The sequence below is a fragment of the Aplysia californica genome, unplaced genomic scaffold (assembly GCF_000002075.1).
Source record: "Aplysia californica isolate F4 #8 unplaced genomic scaffold, AplCal3.0 scaffold00389, whole genome shotgun sequence".
Taxonomy (NCBI): Eukaryota; Metazoa; Mollusca; class Gastropoda; order Aplysiida; family Aplysiidae; genus Aplysia; species Aplysia californica.
Genome location: NW_004797659.1, coordinates 770,547 through 785,396, shown reverse-complemented (window position 1 = coordinate 785,396; position 14,850 = coordinate 770,547). Strand labels below are relative to the sequence as shown.

The 14,850-nt window shown below is 42.5% G+C and overlaps 3 protein-coding genes across 3 annotated transcripts; 1 reads left to right on the top strand and 2 right to left on the bottom strand.

Moving 5' to 3' along the window:
- Window positions 1–878: 878 nt before the first annotated feature.
- Window positions 879–14,448, top strand: LOC101850426 (NADH-ubiquinone oxidoreductase 49 kDa subunit; the record flags this gene model as incomplete). Its single annotated transcript, XM_005103776.3, is given in 7 exon segments — window positions 879–1,008; window positions 1,833–1,936; window positions 2,915–3,105; window positions 10,693–10,813; window positions 12,290–12,402; window positions 12,966–13,040; window positions 14,285–14,448. Coding segments are annotated over 7 exon segments (863 nt in total), but the record flags the coding sequence as incomplete, so codon positions are not given.
- On the bottom strand, window positions 3,566–5,332 carry LOC101850189. The gene is made up of 3 exons (XM_035971182.1): window positions 4,617–5,332; window positions 4,299–4,464; window positions 3,566–3,826 (listed from the first exon to the last, which is right to left on the bottom strand). The coding sequence occupies exons 1-3, from the start codon at window positions 5,102–5,104 to the stop codon at window positions 3,650–3,652; spliced, it is 831 nt and encodes a 276-aa protein (XP_035827075.1). The 5' UTR covers window positions 5,105–5,332; the 3' UTR covers window positions 3,566–3,649.
- On the bottom strand, window positions 5,627–10,064 carry LOC118478168 (actin cytoskeleton-regulatory complex protein PAN1-like). The gene is made up of 5 exons (XM_035971181.1): window positions 8,538–10,064; window positions 7,215–8,286; window positions 6,773–6,889; window positions 6,319–6,580; window positions 5,627–6,191 (listed from the first exon to the last, which is right to left on the bottom strand). The coding sequence occupies exons 1-5, from the start codon at window positions 8,723–8,725 to the stop codon at window positions 6,037–6,039; spliced, it is 1,794 nt and encodes a 597-aa protein (XP_035827074.1). The 5' UTR covers window positions 8,726–10,064; the 3' UTR covers window positions 5,627–6,036.
- Window positions 14,449–14,850: the final 402 nt, after the last annotated feature.

Sequence of the window (14,850 nt, the reverse complement as noted above, 5' to 3'; positions counted from 1 at the left end):
ATCGATTTTTCTCCGGGCGGGGTTTTATGTTTGGTTGGGGTTGTTTGTTGTTGTTTTGTTTGTTTGTTTGTTTTTTTTTGGGGGGGATTGGTGTTGTTTCTGTTATTTTTAATTTTTTTTAAATGTTATTGTTCGTTTATGTTTGTTTGATTGTTTATTATTGATTGTTTTTGGAAGGGCATCGTCGTGATCATCATTGCCGAAGCGAGGCACGACAACCAAAGAAAAAATAGGCCTATACTTAGACTTAAAGGCTGCAAAAAAAAGTTTGATTATAATATATTTTTCAAGTCCCTTCTAAGTAGGCTAAGTTATGAATGTACCTATATATTTATGTGTGTCTCTATTTTAATGCTAGATTGTAGGCCCTAATGCTGAAAAAAATCATTTGTTTTGAAGCAGACGAGAAAACGTAAGTGAATAAGGTTTTCAAAGTTCCTGAGCTCATTTCCTCCTAATTGTGGAAGAAAATAACTAAACGAAAGCTTTTTAGATAATACATGTAGTAGATTATTATGTTAATCTTCGAATTGTGTAAGTGGCCTTTTCTTTGAGGACGAATTGTGTAAGTGGCCTTTTCTTTGAGGACGAATATTTACGGTCGTCTCCCTTGTGTTATGGTTCGTTTTTGGTCTGCCAACTTGGCAATTTGATAGTTGTGTTTTGTAAATTCCTGAAACAAGTTGTTGTAGTGATAAATTTTCTTAAACTACAAAAACTGTAAAAGTATAGGCCCCTATTGTTCTCTGCATGACTATATTGAAACTCTATATATCTGGTTTTATTTGAAAATGTGAGATGAAATAAAACAAGATTAGACTTTTGCATGGCTGAAAGCTATCAAATTTTCATACTACTGTAGCTGGAAAAATCTGGCCGCGCTGTCGTAGGTTTTCGGCTTTCGTCTGTCAAAATGGCTGCTCTTAGCAGTGTGTTACGAAAAGTTGGCCCTTCTATTTTTCTGCGAAAGGCAGTGCTTTCTCATGCACCAGCTGTTTCATCAGTCCGGTATGGATATTAATAACTTGTTTAAGAGCACAACATTTTCAAATCTTTTATTTTGTCTTTTTCCTAACCATTTCGCTTGCTTGACCTTGGCTGTAAAAAGCGAAAAATCAGAATCAGAACTTGCTTTGAGTTAGGAACCAAAAAAAGGATCTCCTGTAAAATGATAGACACAGTGTATTGAAACTCAAGTCCTCAAGATTCTAAACACCAGCTTTCTCCTGAAAGTTGACCTATTGGTATTCTCCGGTTTTGAAGAGGTCTAGTCTAGATATCTAGGCCTAGTCTAGTCTTTCGGAGATGCGCTGCTCAGTTCAGTAGAGCAGTAGGATGTTTTGTTTTGTTTAAAAAAATTTTAACAAGGTGATTTTCAGGGGGGGGGGGGGGGCTGCTGCCTCCCAGATCTTTTATAAAAATAGGGGGGGGGTGTCAATTTAACCACAATTTGATGTTTTGCAATTAGGTTTAAAATCTCTCGCTCACCGTGCGTCAACTATCGTATTAATATTATATCAGCACACACGCATCAAAAAATAGATTAGATATAGATCTAGATTCTAGATCTAGGCCTATTTGCATTTAGAAGCAGAACAAGTCGTCAATGGAACCAAACTCCACACTCCATTGTCCATAGTTATCATTGGGGCTACAACCGGAATATCTTGACTTGTGGGTGTAATTTTTTTCGACAGCTGAAACCATACTCTGCACTTTATTTTTAGGTAGATCTACTAGATCTAGAATAGATACTAGATGTATGGAAATAAATTGACTTATAGATGGTGTCGTGTACACTCTATACAATTGGTTTGTCTCTTCTTCTGCAGCCATGCGAGTAAAACGTGGATGCCGGACGGCGAGTACATGGAGCAGTTCAAGAAGCCATACCTGGTTCCTCCTGAGACAGAGTGGGAGCTGCCGGCCTACAACTGTACGTACTTCCTGCTGTCCCTGGGGGCTCTCGTGGCCTACAGGTTAAGGTGTTCCTCTCTTGTTCAAAGGTCCCGGGTTCGCATCCGGGTAGCGACAGAAAAATTGTCTTCTCTAAAATTGTCTCCTCTACTTTCATCTCCTTTCCTGTTCTCTCGCAATGTTCTGTCGTCTGCTTTCTGCCCCCACCCCCTACCCCTAGCTTTCTCGGACAAGGGCAAATAATCTCGGAGGTCCCGTGTGCTAGTTTGCACGTTAAAGATCTCTTGGTGGTCTTAAATTGATAGAGTAGGCTTCGGCCACCACCCGGGAAAATTAAAAGTTTCCTACCAACTGAAAATGTTAAATGTGTCCTGCGCACTCATATGACTGTATGCTGTTGGGAGCGCCGTAAAACACTTTAAACCAAAGAAAAATAAAACAATGCCTGTGTGCATAGCAAAGTTGATGGCTGGCGATTTTCTGATAGCCCCCTCTAACTTTCAAAAAACTGTGATAATGTCTGAGATGCTTCTGATATAATATGACTTGTAATGTATTTATTGTCAGCTTTCACATTTCTCTTTTAATAAATATTTTGAAATACTTTTGTGTAAGTAATACAGTGTAAGTCTTTTATGGATATCTACAATTATTTATTTATTCTGTAAAGCAAAGGATAATTTCTTATCTTATCTTTGTCTTATTTTATAAGATATAATAATCTTATCTGTCTTGTCTTGTCTTGACTTGTCTTATCATACATCATTCATTTATCTCTCCTCCTTTTTTGTTTGTTACTCTCTTGTAACACCTCTAATCTTTGGCACTTATAAATATGACCTTATGCAGTCGCGAGCACTGTAAAACTTTACTGAAACTAAACATGTGTACATGTGTTATTTGAGTCTTGTGTCTTTATTGTTAAGATATTCACCAAACCGTTGTTTATTGACTGTTCTATCTCCCCCCCCCCCCCCCTCCGTGGTCTCCCCCACAGTGAGAGTGGCAGAGACGGAGAAGCAAGTGGAGAACATCACCTTGAACTTTGGCCCCCAGCACCCGGCGGCTCACGGCGTGCTGCGGCTGGTGCTGACCTTGGAGGGGGAGACGGTGGTGCGCGCTGACCCGCACGTAGGACTGCTGCACCGCGCCACCGAGAAACTGATTGAGCACAAGACTTACACACAGGTGAGGGCGCGGCACCGGTGATTTGTCTGTCTGGCTGGCTGACTCTTGTTTTTGTTTTTCCAACACTGTGTCAGTGGGTGGTTGGTGGGCGCTCTGGTGTCGTTTGCTTCTTCTTTCCTATCTTAACGTCTATCATCCTTACCTCCTCTCCTTTTTTGTGTTTGTTACTCTCTTGTAACACCTCTAGTCTTCGACACTTATATGGCAGATTTCACGGTAAGGTCCCACAGATTTCCCACTTTTCAAAATTTTTTTGATTTTTTCAATCTTTGTCCAGATAGATGTATCATATATCAAATTAAAGCTCTTTCAAAGGGGAATTCAAATATGTGAACTAAAGAGTCAGCAAAGGTTCAGGAAAAAAAATATTAACAAAAAAGCAACCTCACCTCAGAATTTCCGCAACGTCCAAAATAATCCAAAGTTTCAGAAAGAACATCACAATCCATGAAAACACAGCCACAGTTGAAAAGATTTTGTATTCCAATATTCAATAACACCCTCCCCACCAAATACAACAACAAAAAACATTCAAAAAAAAAAATTAATCAAAAAAATGTCTCCCCCGATTGTCTATAGTCGGAGGGTGGAGGACCACAACCTCCTCGAGGTGTACTACACATATCTCTGGTACATGAGGGAAAATGAAAGAAGCCCCTTGTTTCCTCATGAAGGAAACAAGGAGCTCTCCATCCTCTAGAACCTCTTGTGGTGGAATGACCTGCAAAAAAGAAATGGAAAGAATTATAGAGATTTACCCATATAAAAGACTTTAATCAAAATTGCGACTTTTGAAATCTATTCTTTTATCAAGACTAAATTTAAAATCACCAGTTGTCTCCATATGATAAAATAGGTATGGCATGGATTTTAACACCAATTTCGAAGGATAAAACATTGATTATTATAACTGTTTAGTGGATTACATAATGAAATGAAACAATGGAAAAAAAAATAGAGAAATATCTGCCTGCAAAAAAAAAAAGGGAAACGTATAGAAATATTGAACTGAAAAACAAAAACAAACAACAAACAAAACATGGCAAAAAAGTGTTGAACTGAAAAAACAAAAACAAAAATGAAACATGGTAAACAAATGTCAAGCTGAAACAAAACAAAAAAAACCCCAATGAAACAGAAAAAAAATTTCCACTGAAAAATGTACAATTCAGACAAAGAAAAGAAAAACTTACAACAGCATTGTACATGAGTTGCTTCCTTCCAACAGTGTATGTAATTGAAACGAAGTCGCCAATCCTTGGCTCAGTTCGATCCAAGGTGGTGGACTCCGTTTCCTTGTGCTGGGAAGTAGAAGGCTCTGGGTCCTCCAAAAATGCCTCGTTAAGGACACTGGGGTGGCTGTTTCATAAAACAAAAATACAAAAAGTTGCTTTACATCACACACACTACACACACACACACACATGTAAATATCAATGAGTTCATGCAAACATCAGTAGAGGTAGAAATTATTATTATCATTAGTTTTATAGGAAAAAATTATCCCTCACCTTGGTCGGATCTTGTGGATAATGTGGGTGCCCACATATGCCTGGTTGTGGCATCCACCTTCATCCCTTCGACAGGCAGGGCAGAAGCATGCCAGCGTCCTTGTCCTTATAATGTAGTTGGAGACCCTCTCCGCCTGGTGGATCCTCCGGGTCCCAGGGATGGTGATCACATCAGTCTCTGGACGGTCCCTTAGGATTTCATTTTTTCCAACCAGGAAGAATTCCCGTCGGAAACCGTCCAGAGATCTGACCAGCTCTCTGTTACACCAGGCAAAGAGGTCTCCAGCATCCTTGACGGTGAGCTTCCCTGAGGTCACCGCCCGGTCCACAGCCTGGTTGATGACCCCAGTCTCACCGTCAGCCTCCCCTTTCCCATGCTCTGACCCAAAGAAAATGCGCTGTATCTTTTGGCCTGAGAAGGGAAAACAGTAGAACTGTACCTGAAATATCTCAATGTTGTGATGAAATAGGGGCACAGAGTACATCATAATTCATGTATGCGAGATGTGGGTACTTTTTAACAAAAAGGGCATAAATTTATATTGAAAAAAAAAAAAAAGCCAACAACATAGAAAAGACAAAGAGCGGGATAAGACCGCACAACCGATGAAAATATTTTCTTACCAGTGTACAGGCTAAGGTCAGCAAAGGTGCCCTTTCCTTTGTACTGGCCAGCACAGCCATCGCTGAAAATGTACATTTTTTGTACAGTGGGGGCTGCCTTGGCCAAAGCCTCCAAGGACATCACAGTGAAATGATGCACAGCATGATAATCATGACAAATATCGTCTGACATGAAAACCATGCTGTGCCTCACTAGTCCTTCACCACTTCGGTAGAAGCAGACGATGGGATGCATGGTGATCTGAGACTTGCCGAAATGGGCACTCTTCACCTCAACGGTATATGAGGCTTTCCTATTTTCGGCAAAGTCCATCACCATGATTGCTTCGTCTGCCTGAAGGGTGTCCTTCAGATGGCAGTACTGGCGGTACTGCCAAAAGGTGTGGAGGTGGCGAACAAAGGTGTTTCCCTGGGTTGGCTGGAGGAGGTCCTTTCTTATGAACTCCTCCAGGAGTTCCCTGTCAAAGAAAGTGGAATATGGTTGAAATAATAAACCATCAATCAAGCAAAGTTAATACTGCTTTCAGTGCTGTGGGAGAGAACATTATACTATTTAGTGTCATTTTCAAAATTAAAGGGAGTGTGTATTTTATTTTCCACCTTTCCTAGAAAGTGGTTTTACATCTCAGCTGAAGGTCCAAACAAGAAACTATAGAGGTTGAACATAACCATGGTTACCTGCAAATATCTTTATTAAAGTATCAAAACCTTTCATAATACTTCAGTGCTTTCTACAATTAATAAATAAAACAGGACCTGGAAAATTGGGCTCAAAATAATTCAGCTCATAAGAAACTTACTCCAGAGTCCCTTGCTTGGTCAGAAGTTCAAGCCTCATTCTCCCCTCCTTGGATATGCGCTCCCAATGCTGCCAGGGAGTGATGGTGGCCTCATAACGGCCAAACTGTCCTTGTAGGAAGTTTGACGGGTCCTGGCATTGACTGCATTTTCCTGTAACCAAAATTGTAAAATATAAAAATAGGCAGTTAAAAGTATCCTTTCCTTTGTTCAAATTCTTGTCTAACAGGCGACTTGCAATAAGAGTAACAATGAATGACACAACAAAACATAGGCCTACCTTCTAGGCAAGCAGGGTGGTGCCAGTCACTGCCTGCTTCCTTAGGACACAATAGAAGGTCCAACAATCGAGTTTCAGGCGGCATCCGGAAATCTTCTAGATTGCGAGCCATCACTCGATTGAGGACCTCTATTTTTAGCCGGACGTTGAGGCAGTACATGCATGCACATGTCTCCGCTGTGCCTTGCCCAATCAGTCGGACTGTCTTTGGGCGGAGGGTGGTGAACTTCGTGAATCCAACTGCGGCATCTGGATTCTCCTTCTGAAAGGAAACCAAAATAATAAAAATGGCATTATTACTTGAACAAAATGTTTTCACATAATATAGACAATATGAATTCTTGATTTGATGTAAGAGACCAAAAGTTTTTGTTCAGAAACGCATGCCTTTTGAAATAATTACCAATAGCTAATAAAGAAGATCAAATGTAGAGAGGTTTCCTAAAATATGTACCTTGAACAAAATGAAGGCCTCTTTTAGCGTCATCAGCATGATCCGCCCTGGGCCAGCCTTCGTGGCATACCTCTTATGAGGCAAAACTCTGGCCACATCCTGCCGCAGATAGAAAGCCTGCGGATAAATTATGAAGTGAATATTTTAGCAACATGGACAATCCATTGAAATGATTATTGATGACAAAATTCCATTTGAAAACTTCATTCAAAGTGAAATGCAGTGTATGTGACAGTCAAGTTTTGTCTTCAAATACTGAAATGCTTTTCAAAACATCAAAGGTCATTTCACAAAAGTGTTGCTGGATGCCCATCAATGAATGGGCAGAAAAAAAACATACCTAGACACAAAAGTAGGACCCCACTTAGATTGGTAGTAATAACTTTCATTCATATATATACGTACGAATGAAAAGGTTAAAAGAAATATTGAAAGTCGTTACCTGCACATCACGGAAAGCTCGAGTCTGAACCAGTGATGGAGTACGCTTCCTTCTACTGGGCTGTACCTTCTGCGGAGGCACAGGTCGTAATGGCCTATCGACTTGCTGCTGTACCCCTACAGCAAGTAGGGCCCTCCTCTTTTCTGGAGTCCTGGGAGTCGCCAGGTGTCGCACAACATGGGCATACTCCTCAGGGGTTCTCACTCTCTTTTTAATGTCCGATTTAATGTGCGATGACAAGTTCCTCATTGTTTTACTCGCCCTTATGGGAGTTGTTGAGGGCGGTGCAGCTGATGTTACAGGAAGCGGGGACTGTCTGGGGACTGATGTTGATAAGTCCAGAGCGTTGAGGAATGAGGAGGCAAATACTGGGGTAGTGACAGGACGAAGATGGGGGGAGGAACACACTGCTGGGGGCAAAGGCTGGGGCGAGGCGAACACTGGGGCTGTGGTGGAAGGTGGGGGTGAGGCGGCGAACACCGGGGCCGGGCGAGGCTGGGGCGAGGCGAACTCTGGGGCTGTGGTGGAAGGTGGGGGTGAGGCGGCGAACACCAGGGCCGGGCGAGGCTGGGGCGAGGCGAACTCTGGGGCTGTGGTGGAAGGTGGGGGTGAGGCGGCGAACACCAGGGCCGGGCGAGGCTGGGGCGAGGCGAACTCTGGGGCTGTGGTGGAAGGTGGGGGTGAGGCGGCGAACACCGGGGCCGGGCGAGGCTGGGGCGAGGCGAACTCTGGGGCTGTGGTGGAAGGTGGGGGTGAGGCGAACACTGGGGCTGGTTGAGGCTGGGCCACTGGGGCAGTGGTGGCAGGCTGCATTTGTGTCGAATCCTTTTGCCGTTCTCTATACTGCCTCTGATACTCTGCATTTTTAACTTTGGCCCATCTTTTTTTCTGGGGGTTCTGACGAGCTCTTGATTGGCGCCTGAGCTCATTAACATGGGCTCGTCTTTCCTCCTCAGTCATGTCCTTCGGTTTCTTCTTTGGCCTGTCCTCATCCACTGAGCTGTTGCAGTCACGGCGGAGCTCCCTCCTTTCTTCAGCTCTTCTCCTCTGTGCCATTCTCTTCATTCGAATCCTGGAAACGACAAAATGGTACTGGTGTGTGAAAATAGTGACCAACGATTCAAATATACAAATTAAATTGTTTGCCCATATGTCTGCTGAAAAAACAAAAACATTTTACATCATCACATGTACATGAAAAAGGGGGCTGGGATTGAGTTGCTTAATGTTTGCCACTGGCTGTAGAAAAATTTGCTCCAGCTAAAAATTCACAAAAGTAGATTTAAATGAGTTGCTAATTATGTCTTGTGGACACAAACAAACCTTCTCTGCTCCCTTTCCTTCTCCTTTTCAGCTATCATAGCTCTTGTATGGGGCTCGGTGTCCCATTTCGCCTTCTTTGCATCTCGTCTCGCTTTGGATCGAAGTCTTTCCTTCTCAAGATGAGCCTCATACTTCTCAGGCTCCTCAGCTTTCCATTTATGGCGAAGTTGGGTGGAATTGGAAGGCATCTAAAATGGACAGTGCAGCAAATATAATGGGATATGTTTGAAATTAAGTAAAGCAATGGAGTATCATCTAGATTCTAGATCTATCCGAATATGAAATAGAGATTTAGACAAAATTAGATTTAAATCAACTTGGAATTAATTTCCGTGGAATCAAGAACACTAAACCACGTTATTAAAGATTTTAGAAAATAAAAATGCCATAAAATATCATTCCAAATCACCATCTTCTTGTCCAAACAAAATGACAGCGCAATTATAAGACTCACTTTGGGACGACCGCGCTATTATAAGACTCACTTTGGGACGACCGCGCTATTACAAGACTCACTTTGGGACGACCGCGATGTATGGTAAGACTGGGCTTGGGACGACCGCACTAAAAAGTACCGAAATTGAACATTCGAAGGTCCTGTTGAGACAATGACCAGCTAACTGACCAACAAAGCCGCTAGCGTCATGTATCGATAACTGGTATACGATGTTGCACTCGTAAAAATAATCATTTACTTGTAACTGTCAAGAAAACAGGAGTTGAAGTGGGTTTTTTGCTTTCATATCGCGGTCGCCAAATCGCGGTCGTCGCAGTCTTACAAAAAAAAAGGGGTAAAAAACATTGCAAAACACTTACCTTGGGCGAAAACACAAACACAGTTCAAGAGACCCGCTACTGACGCTAAACTAGAAAGCCTCAGTTTCGTATCAGGTCGTCGGCGTTTGTCGGAAAACTACGGAAAGTGCCGACTTCAAACGTCCATTCTTCAAGTCTTACAAAGAGTGGATTTTTAAAGACGGCTCCAAATTTTCATAATTTTTCGGAAAAATTAACAAATATCCTCTGAAATAAAATTCAAATGCCTACTTTACTGATACAAACCAAAAAAAGTACGATTAAACACTTTGGAAGTTCAAAAAGTGTTGTTGTTTCAGCGGAAAAGTACTGCCTTACGAGGCTTAAAAATGACCTTGACTTTTCTGGCTTGGCAAATTTGATCAAAGTCACGTACAACATTTTTTTTTTGTTTTTTAGCCAACTGGTGGTTTCTAATTTCATAATACACTCATGGATTTGTCGATATCAAAGATTTTCATATGAAATACGAACATGCTGTGAACCTGGTGAAAGTTGGGAATTGCCGTAGGACCGGATCTTGGCGTTTGAAGCCCTTTAAAGTAATATTTGACCCATAAATAATTAAAGCAAACACATTTTCTTGATTTTCCTGTTTAATAATCGTTCAAACAATGACATAAAACAAAACAAATAGCAAAGTGATGTTTTTGGTAATTTTTATTCAAAATGAAAGTTTCAAACTGTCTCCCAGGCCCTTACCGTGAAATCTGCCATATGACTTTACTGTGTTGCAAGTGCCGTAAAATTTGTACTAAAACACCAAACATGTGAACTGCAGAAGGGAAAGGGATAGGCTGCCATTGTTAGCGAAGAATGTAAACGGGAAAGTAAAGGGTTAAAGTTTACGTTGTGTTTCAGGATTGCGAGAAGGTAAGAACATAAGAATGTTTGTTGCAAACAAAGTTTTTTATCTGCTCAGTTCCTACTTTTGAGAAATTTGACGTTAAAGATTTTGAGTTTCACAACATGTCAAGCTTTGTCAAATGCGAGTCTTTGAATATCTTGATAACGACTCCGAATAATCTTACGATTTTGATAGAGCAGATAGAACATTTGGTTTCTGACCTCATGGTCTTGGTAACTCAAAACCACCAAATATGTCAGATAGAACATTTATAATTCTGTTTGTGGGTGGTTGGCGGGTGCTCTGGTGTAGTTTGCTCCGGCCTTCTTTCCCCTCAAACACATATCGTCCTTATCTCTCCTCCTTCCTTTTGTGTTTGTTACTCTCTTGTAGCACCTCTAATCTTCGGCTTTTATATGACCATATTGTGTTGAAAGTGCCGTAAAACTCGGACTAAAATGAAACTTTTCTTGTTTGTGCGTGTGTGTGCAGGCACTGCCGTATTTCGACCGGCTGGACTACGTGTCCATGTTGTGTAACGAGCAGGCGTACTGTCTGGCCATTGAGAGATTGATGAACATAGAGGTGCCACCCCGGGCCAAGTGGATCAGAAGTGAGTCTCATATATATGTGTCAGGATGGTGGATGTATGGCGTCGTATGTGTCACCATGGTCGATGTATAGCGTCGTATGTGTCAGGATGGTGGATGTATAGCGTTGTATGTGTCGGGATGGTGGATGTATAGCGTCGTATGTGTCAGGATGGTGGATGTATAGATAGCGTCGTATGTGTCAGGATGGTGGATGTATAGCGTCGTATGTGTCAGGATGGTGATGTATAGCGTTGTATGTGTCAGGATGGTGGATGTATAGCGTCGTATGTGTCAGGATGGTGGATGTATAGCGTCGTATGTGTCAGGATGGTGGATGTATAGCGTCGTATGTGTCAGGATGGTGGATGTATAGCGTCATGTGTCTTGACATGTATCAGACTGAAGAACGCTCAGAAGGAGTAACGTTTGTGACCTATGTTTGTTGTTTCGTAGTACCTTATTTTGTCCCCACTCAGTGTCAGGTCGTGTGTGATTGACTGTTACAGACATGGAAATACTTTTTGTCATTGACTGTTACAGGCATGGAAATACTTTTTGTCATTGACCGTTACAGACATGGAAATACTTTTTGTCATTGACTGTTACAGGCATGGAAATACTTTTTGTCATTGACCGTTACAGACATGGAAATACTTTTTGTCATTGACTGTTACAGGCATGGAAATACTCTTTACCATTGACCGTTATCTTTACCCAAGCACCTGATTTGTGCTGTTGCAGCTAGATAGGTGAGCAGAGTAAGTCTGATTCCCAGTTTGGACTTCTCTGTTGACATCCACCCCTTGGCACTCATACGACCTTATTCAGTTGCGAGCACCGTAAAACCGTACTAACACTAAACTAAACTGACTCAATGGCCCACAAACCTGCCTCCAGCATCTGTGCTGTAGTGGATACAGGCTCTGCTTTTGCCAGCAGGAGATCCAAGTCCTATTCCTGGGCGGGGAGAAATTTGTATTGAGTATCTGGGTTTTTCTGCTGGGATGTTGTGCCCCTCTCAGGACGGGTTGACCCCCAACTGACAGGGTTAGAAGCCAGCCTCCTAAATGATCTAAATTGTGTTGATGGGGGTATAAAAACGCCAACATATAAAAGCAGGGTTCCTGCGACCACCTTGAATTCAGGGAGTCCTTGAACACTCCTCGAATTTGCATTCCAGAAAAAAAAAATCTCCTTGAAAACTTCTTGGATTTGAGGAACTTCGCCGGATCGGACATGAACAAAATTTTTGTCAGAAAATTGGAACTAGGATTCCTTTTGGACAAATGTAGGCCTATCGGAAATATGCCAAGTCTCCTTGAATTTTTAACATTTCTCCTTGAAATTCTCCTTGAACTTGGAGGGGAGTTGGTGGCAGGAACCCTGTCAAAGCCAAGACAGACAAAAGCAAAAATAAAACCCCAACCGCGTCATGACTGGGCAGCCCACAAATCTGCGTGCCGTGCTCTGACCTCCGTGACCTACTTTCCCCTCAGCTCTGTTTGGCGAGATCACAAGGATCCGGAACCACATCATGTCTGTGGGCACCCACGCTCTGGACATCGGCGCCATGACACCCTTCTTCTGGCTCTTTGAGGAGAGAGAGAAGGTGGGTAACTTCTACAGCCTGAGAGTCCTTGAAAACTGAAAATTTACTTATTTTGTGTTGGTAATCAGCGTTTTTCTGTCAAATTCCCTTGGTAGAAAATGTATTTTTATATGTATGGACATAACAGGTGTTGAGCCAAAAAACAAAAATTAGGCCAAAATTGCCATACTTGAGGGAAAATGCCTGTTCATGTAATTTCATAATTTTGGCAAGCGCCTGATTTCACCACGCTGCCTCACATAGGTCTGGTCTTCTGCTGTCTCGATAAATGTCAGTGTGGTCTTTGCCAGAAGGGGAAATGATGGGGTGACTCCATGCAGTGATGTAGCTTACTGGGTGGTTGGAAGGTGTTCTGGTGTAGTTTGCACCTTCTTTCCTATCAAACAGATATTGTCCTTATCTCTCTACTTTTTCTTTTTTTCTTTGTTTTTTTGGTGTACATTTCTTCATAGTAACGCCCATAGTCTTCAGCTCTTGTGTGACCCATGTGTGTTGCAAGTGCTGTAAATCTCATACCAAAAACGAAACCAAAAATAACTCATCGTGTTTGCTTGTGTCCTCAGTTGATGGAGTTTTACGAGCGTGTGTCGGGGGCGCGTCTGCACGCTGCCTACTTCCGCCCCGGGGGTGTGTCCTTGGTGAGTAGCTTCCCATGACCTGCGTGTGACCTTGAGAAGAATGTGTATCAAAGGCACCGTTTACAAAACCCTTAAGTGTCCCAATTCTGAAACAGAAAATGGAAGAAATGATTGCTTTTAAGCACAAGGGGGCTGTCCCGAAAAATGCTGTTTAAAGAAAATGGAAGGTAAAGTTTTTGCCCCTTGTTCAGTTTCTTTAAAAGACAAGGAGAGTTTTCTCTATAACCAAACAAATATACACACCAGTGTAACCAAACTTCTCCTATAGGTAGGGTAATGCCCACTTTTGGTGTAGGTCAAGATTTCTGGAAACCCTCAAAGTCTGGGGCTTTTTGCTTGTGTAACAAGTTTTTCAACATTTGTTCCTCTGATGGTGCTCCGGGCCAAGGAGGGGGTGGAGATGTCTCCGGTTTTTTTCCCTTTTTTCCTCAATTCAGCTTTGAATGGTTTATGGCGGGTGCTCTGGTGGGGTTGGCGGGTGCTCTGGTGGGGTTTGCTCCTTCTTTCCTATCAAACATCTATCGTCCTTATCTCCCCTCCTTCTTTTTGTGTTTGTTACTCTCTTGCAACACCTCAAATCTTTGGCCCTCATATGACCTTATTGTGTTTGTTACTCTCTTGCAACAGCTGAAATCTTTGGCCCTCATATGACCTGATTGTGTTTGTTACTCTCTTGCAACACCTGAAATCTTTGGCCCTCATATGACCTGATTGTGTTTGTTACTCTCTTGCAACAGCTGAAATCTTTGGCCCTCATATGACCTGATTGTGTTTGTTACTCTCTTGCAACAGCTGAAATCTTTGGCCCTCATATGACCTGATTGTGTTTGTTACTCTCTTGCAACACCTGAAATCTTTGGCCCTCATATGACCTGATTGTGTTTGTTACTCTCTTGCAACAGCTGAAATCTTTGGCCCTCATATGACCTGATTGTGTTTGTTACTCTCTTGCAACACCTGAAATCTTTGGCCCTCATATGACCTGATTGTGTTGCAAGTACCTGCAACAAGAAAGCCCTGGTACCAACATCTTGTTGTGCGTGTGTCCGTGTGTCCCCGGGACATGCCGCTGGCTCTGATGGAGGACATCCACCCCCCAACCCCCCTGATAGTCCTAATCTCTCCTTGCTTTTTGGGTCTCCTACTCTCTCGCAACACCTCAAATATTTCGCCCTTATATGATCTAATTATGTTGCAAGTGCCGTAAAACTCTCAACTAAAACAAATGTATCTGTGTGGGACAGGACATGCCGCTGGGTCTGATGGAGGACATCCACCACTGGATGGCCCAGTTTGGCCAGCGCCTGGACGAGGTCGACGACCTGCTCACGGAGAACAGAATCTGGAAGGCCCGCACCGTGGACATTGGGGTCATCTCTGCCGAGGACGCTCTCAACTACGGTTTCAGGTCGGGATCTGTGGACCATGGCGACTTTTTTCTCTCTTGTCTTGTCACTTTACGGGCCACCGGTCTCTCAGTGGGTGGTAGGGGGGTGCTCTGGTGCGGTTTGCTCCTTCTTTCCTATCAAAAGCTGTCCTTCTCTCGCTTCCTCCTTTTTTGTGTTTGTTACTCTCTTGTAATACATCTAATCCCCAGCACTTACATGACCTTATTGTGTTGCTAGTACCATAACACTCTCTATCAAAATCTAAAACAACTAGCTTGTGTTGCAAATACCGTAAAATTGTCACTCAAAATCTAAAACAACTAGTTTGTGTTGCAAATACCGTAAAATTGTCACTCAAAATCTAAAACAACTGGCTTGTGTTGCAAATACCGTAAAATTGTCACTCAAAATCTAAAACAACT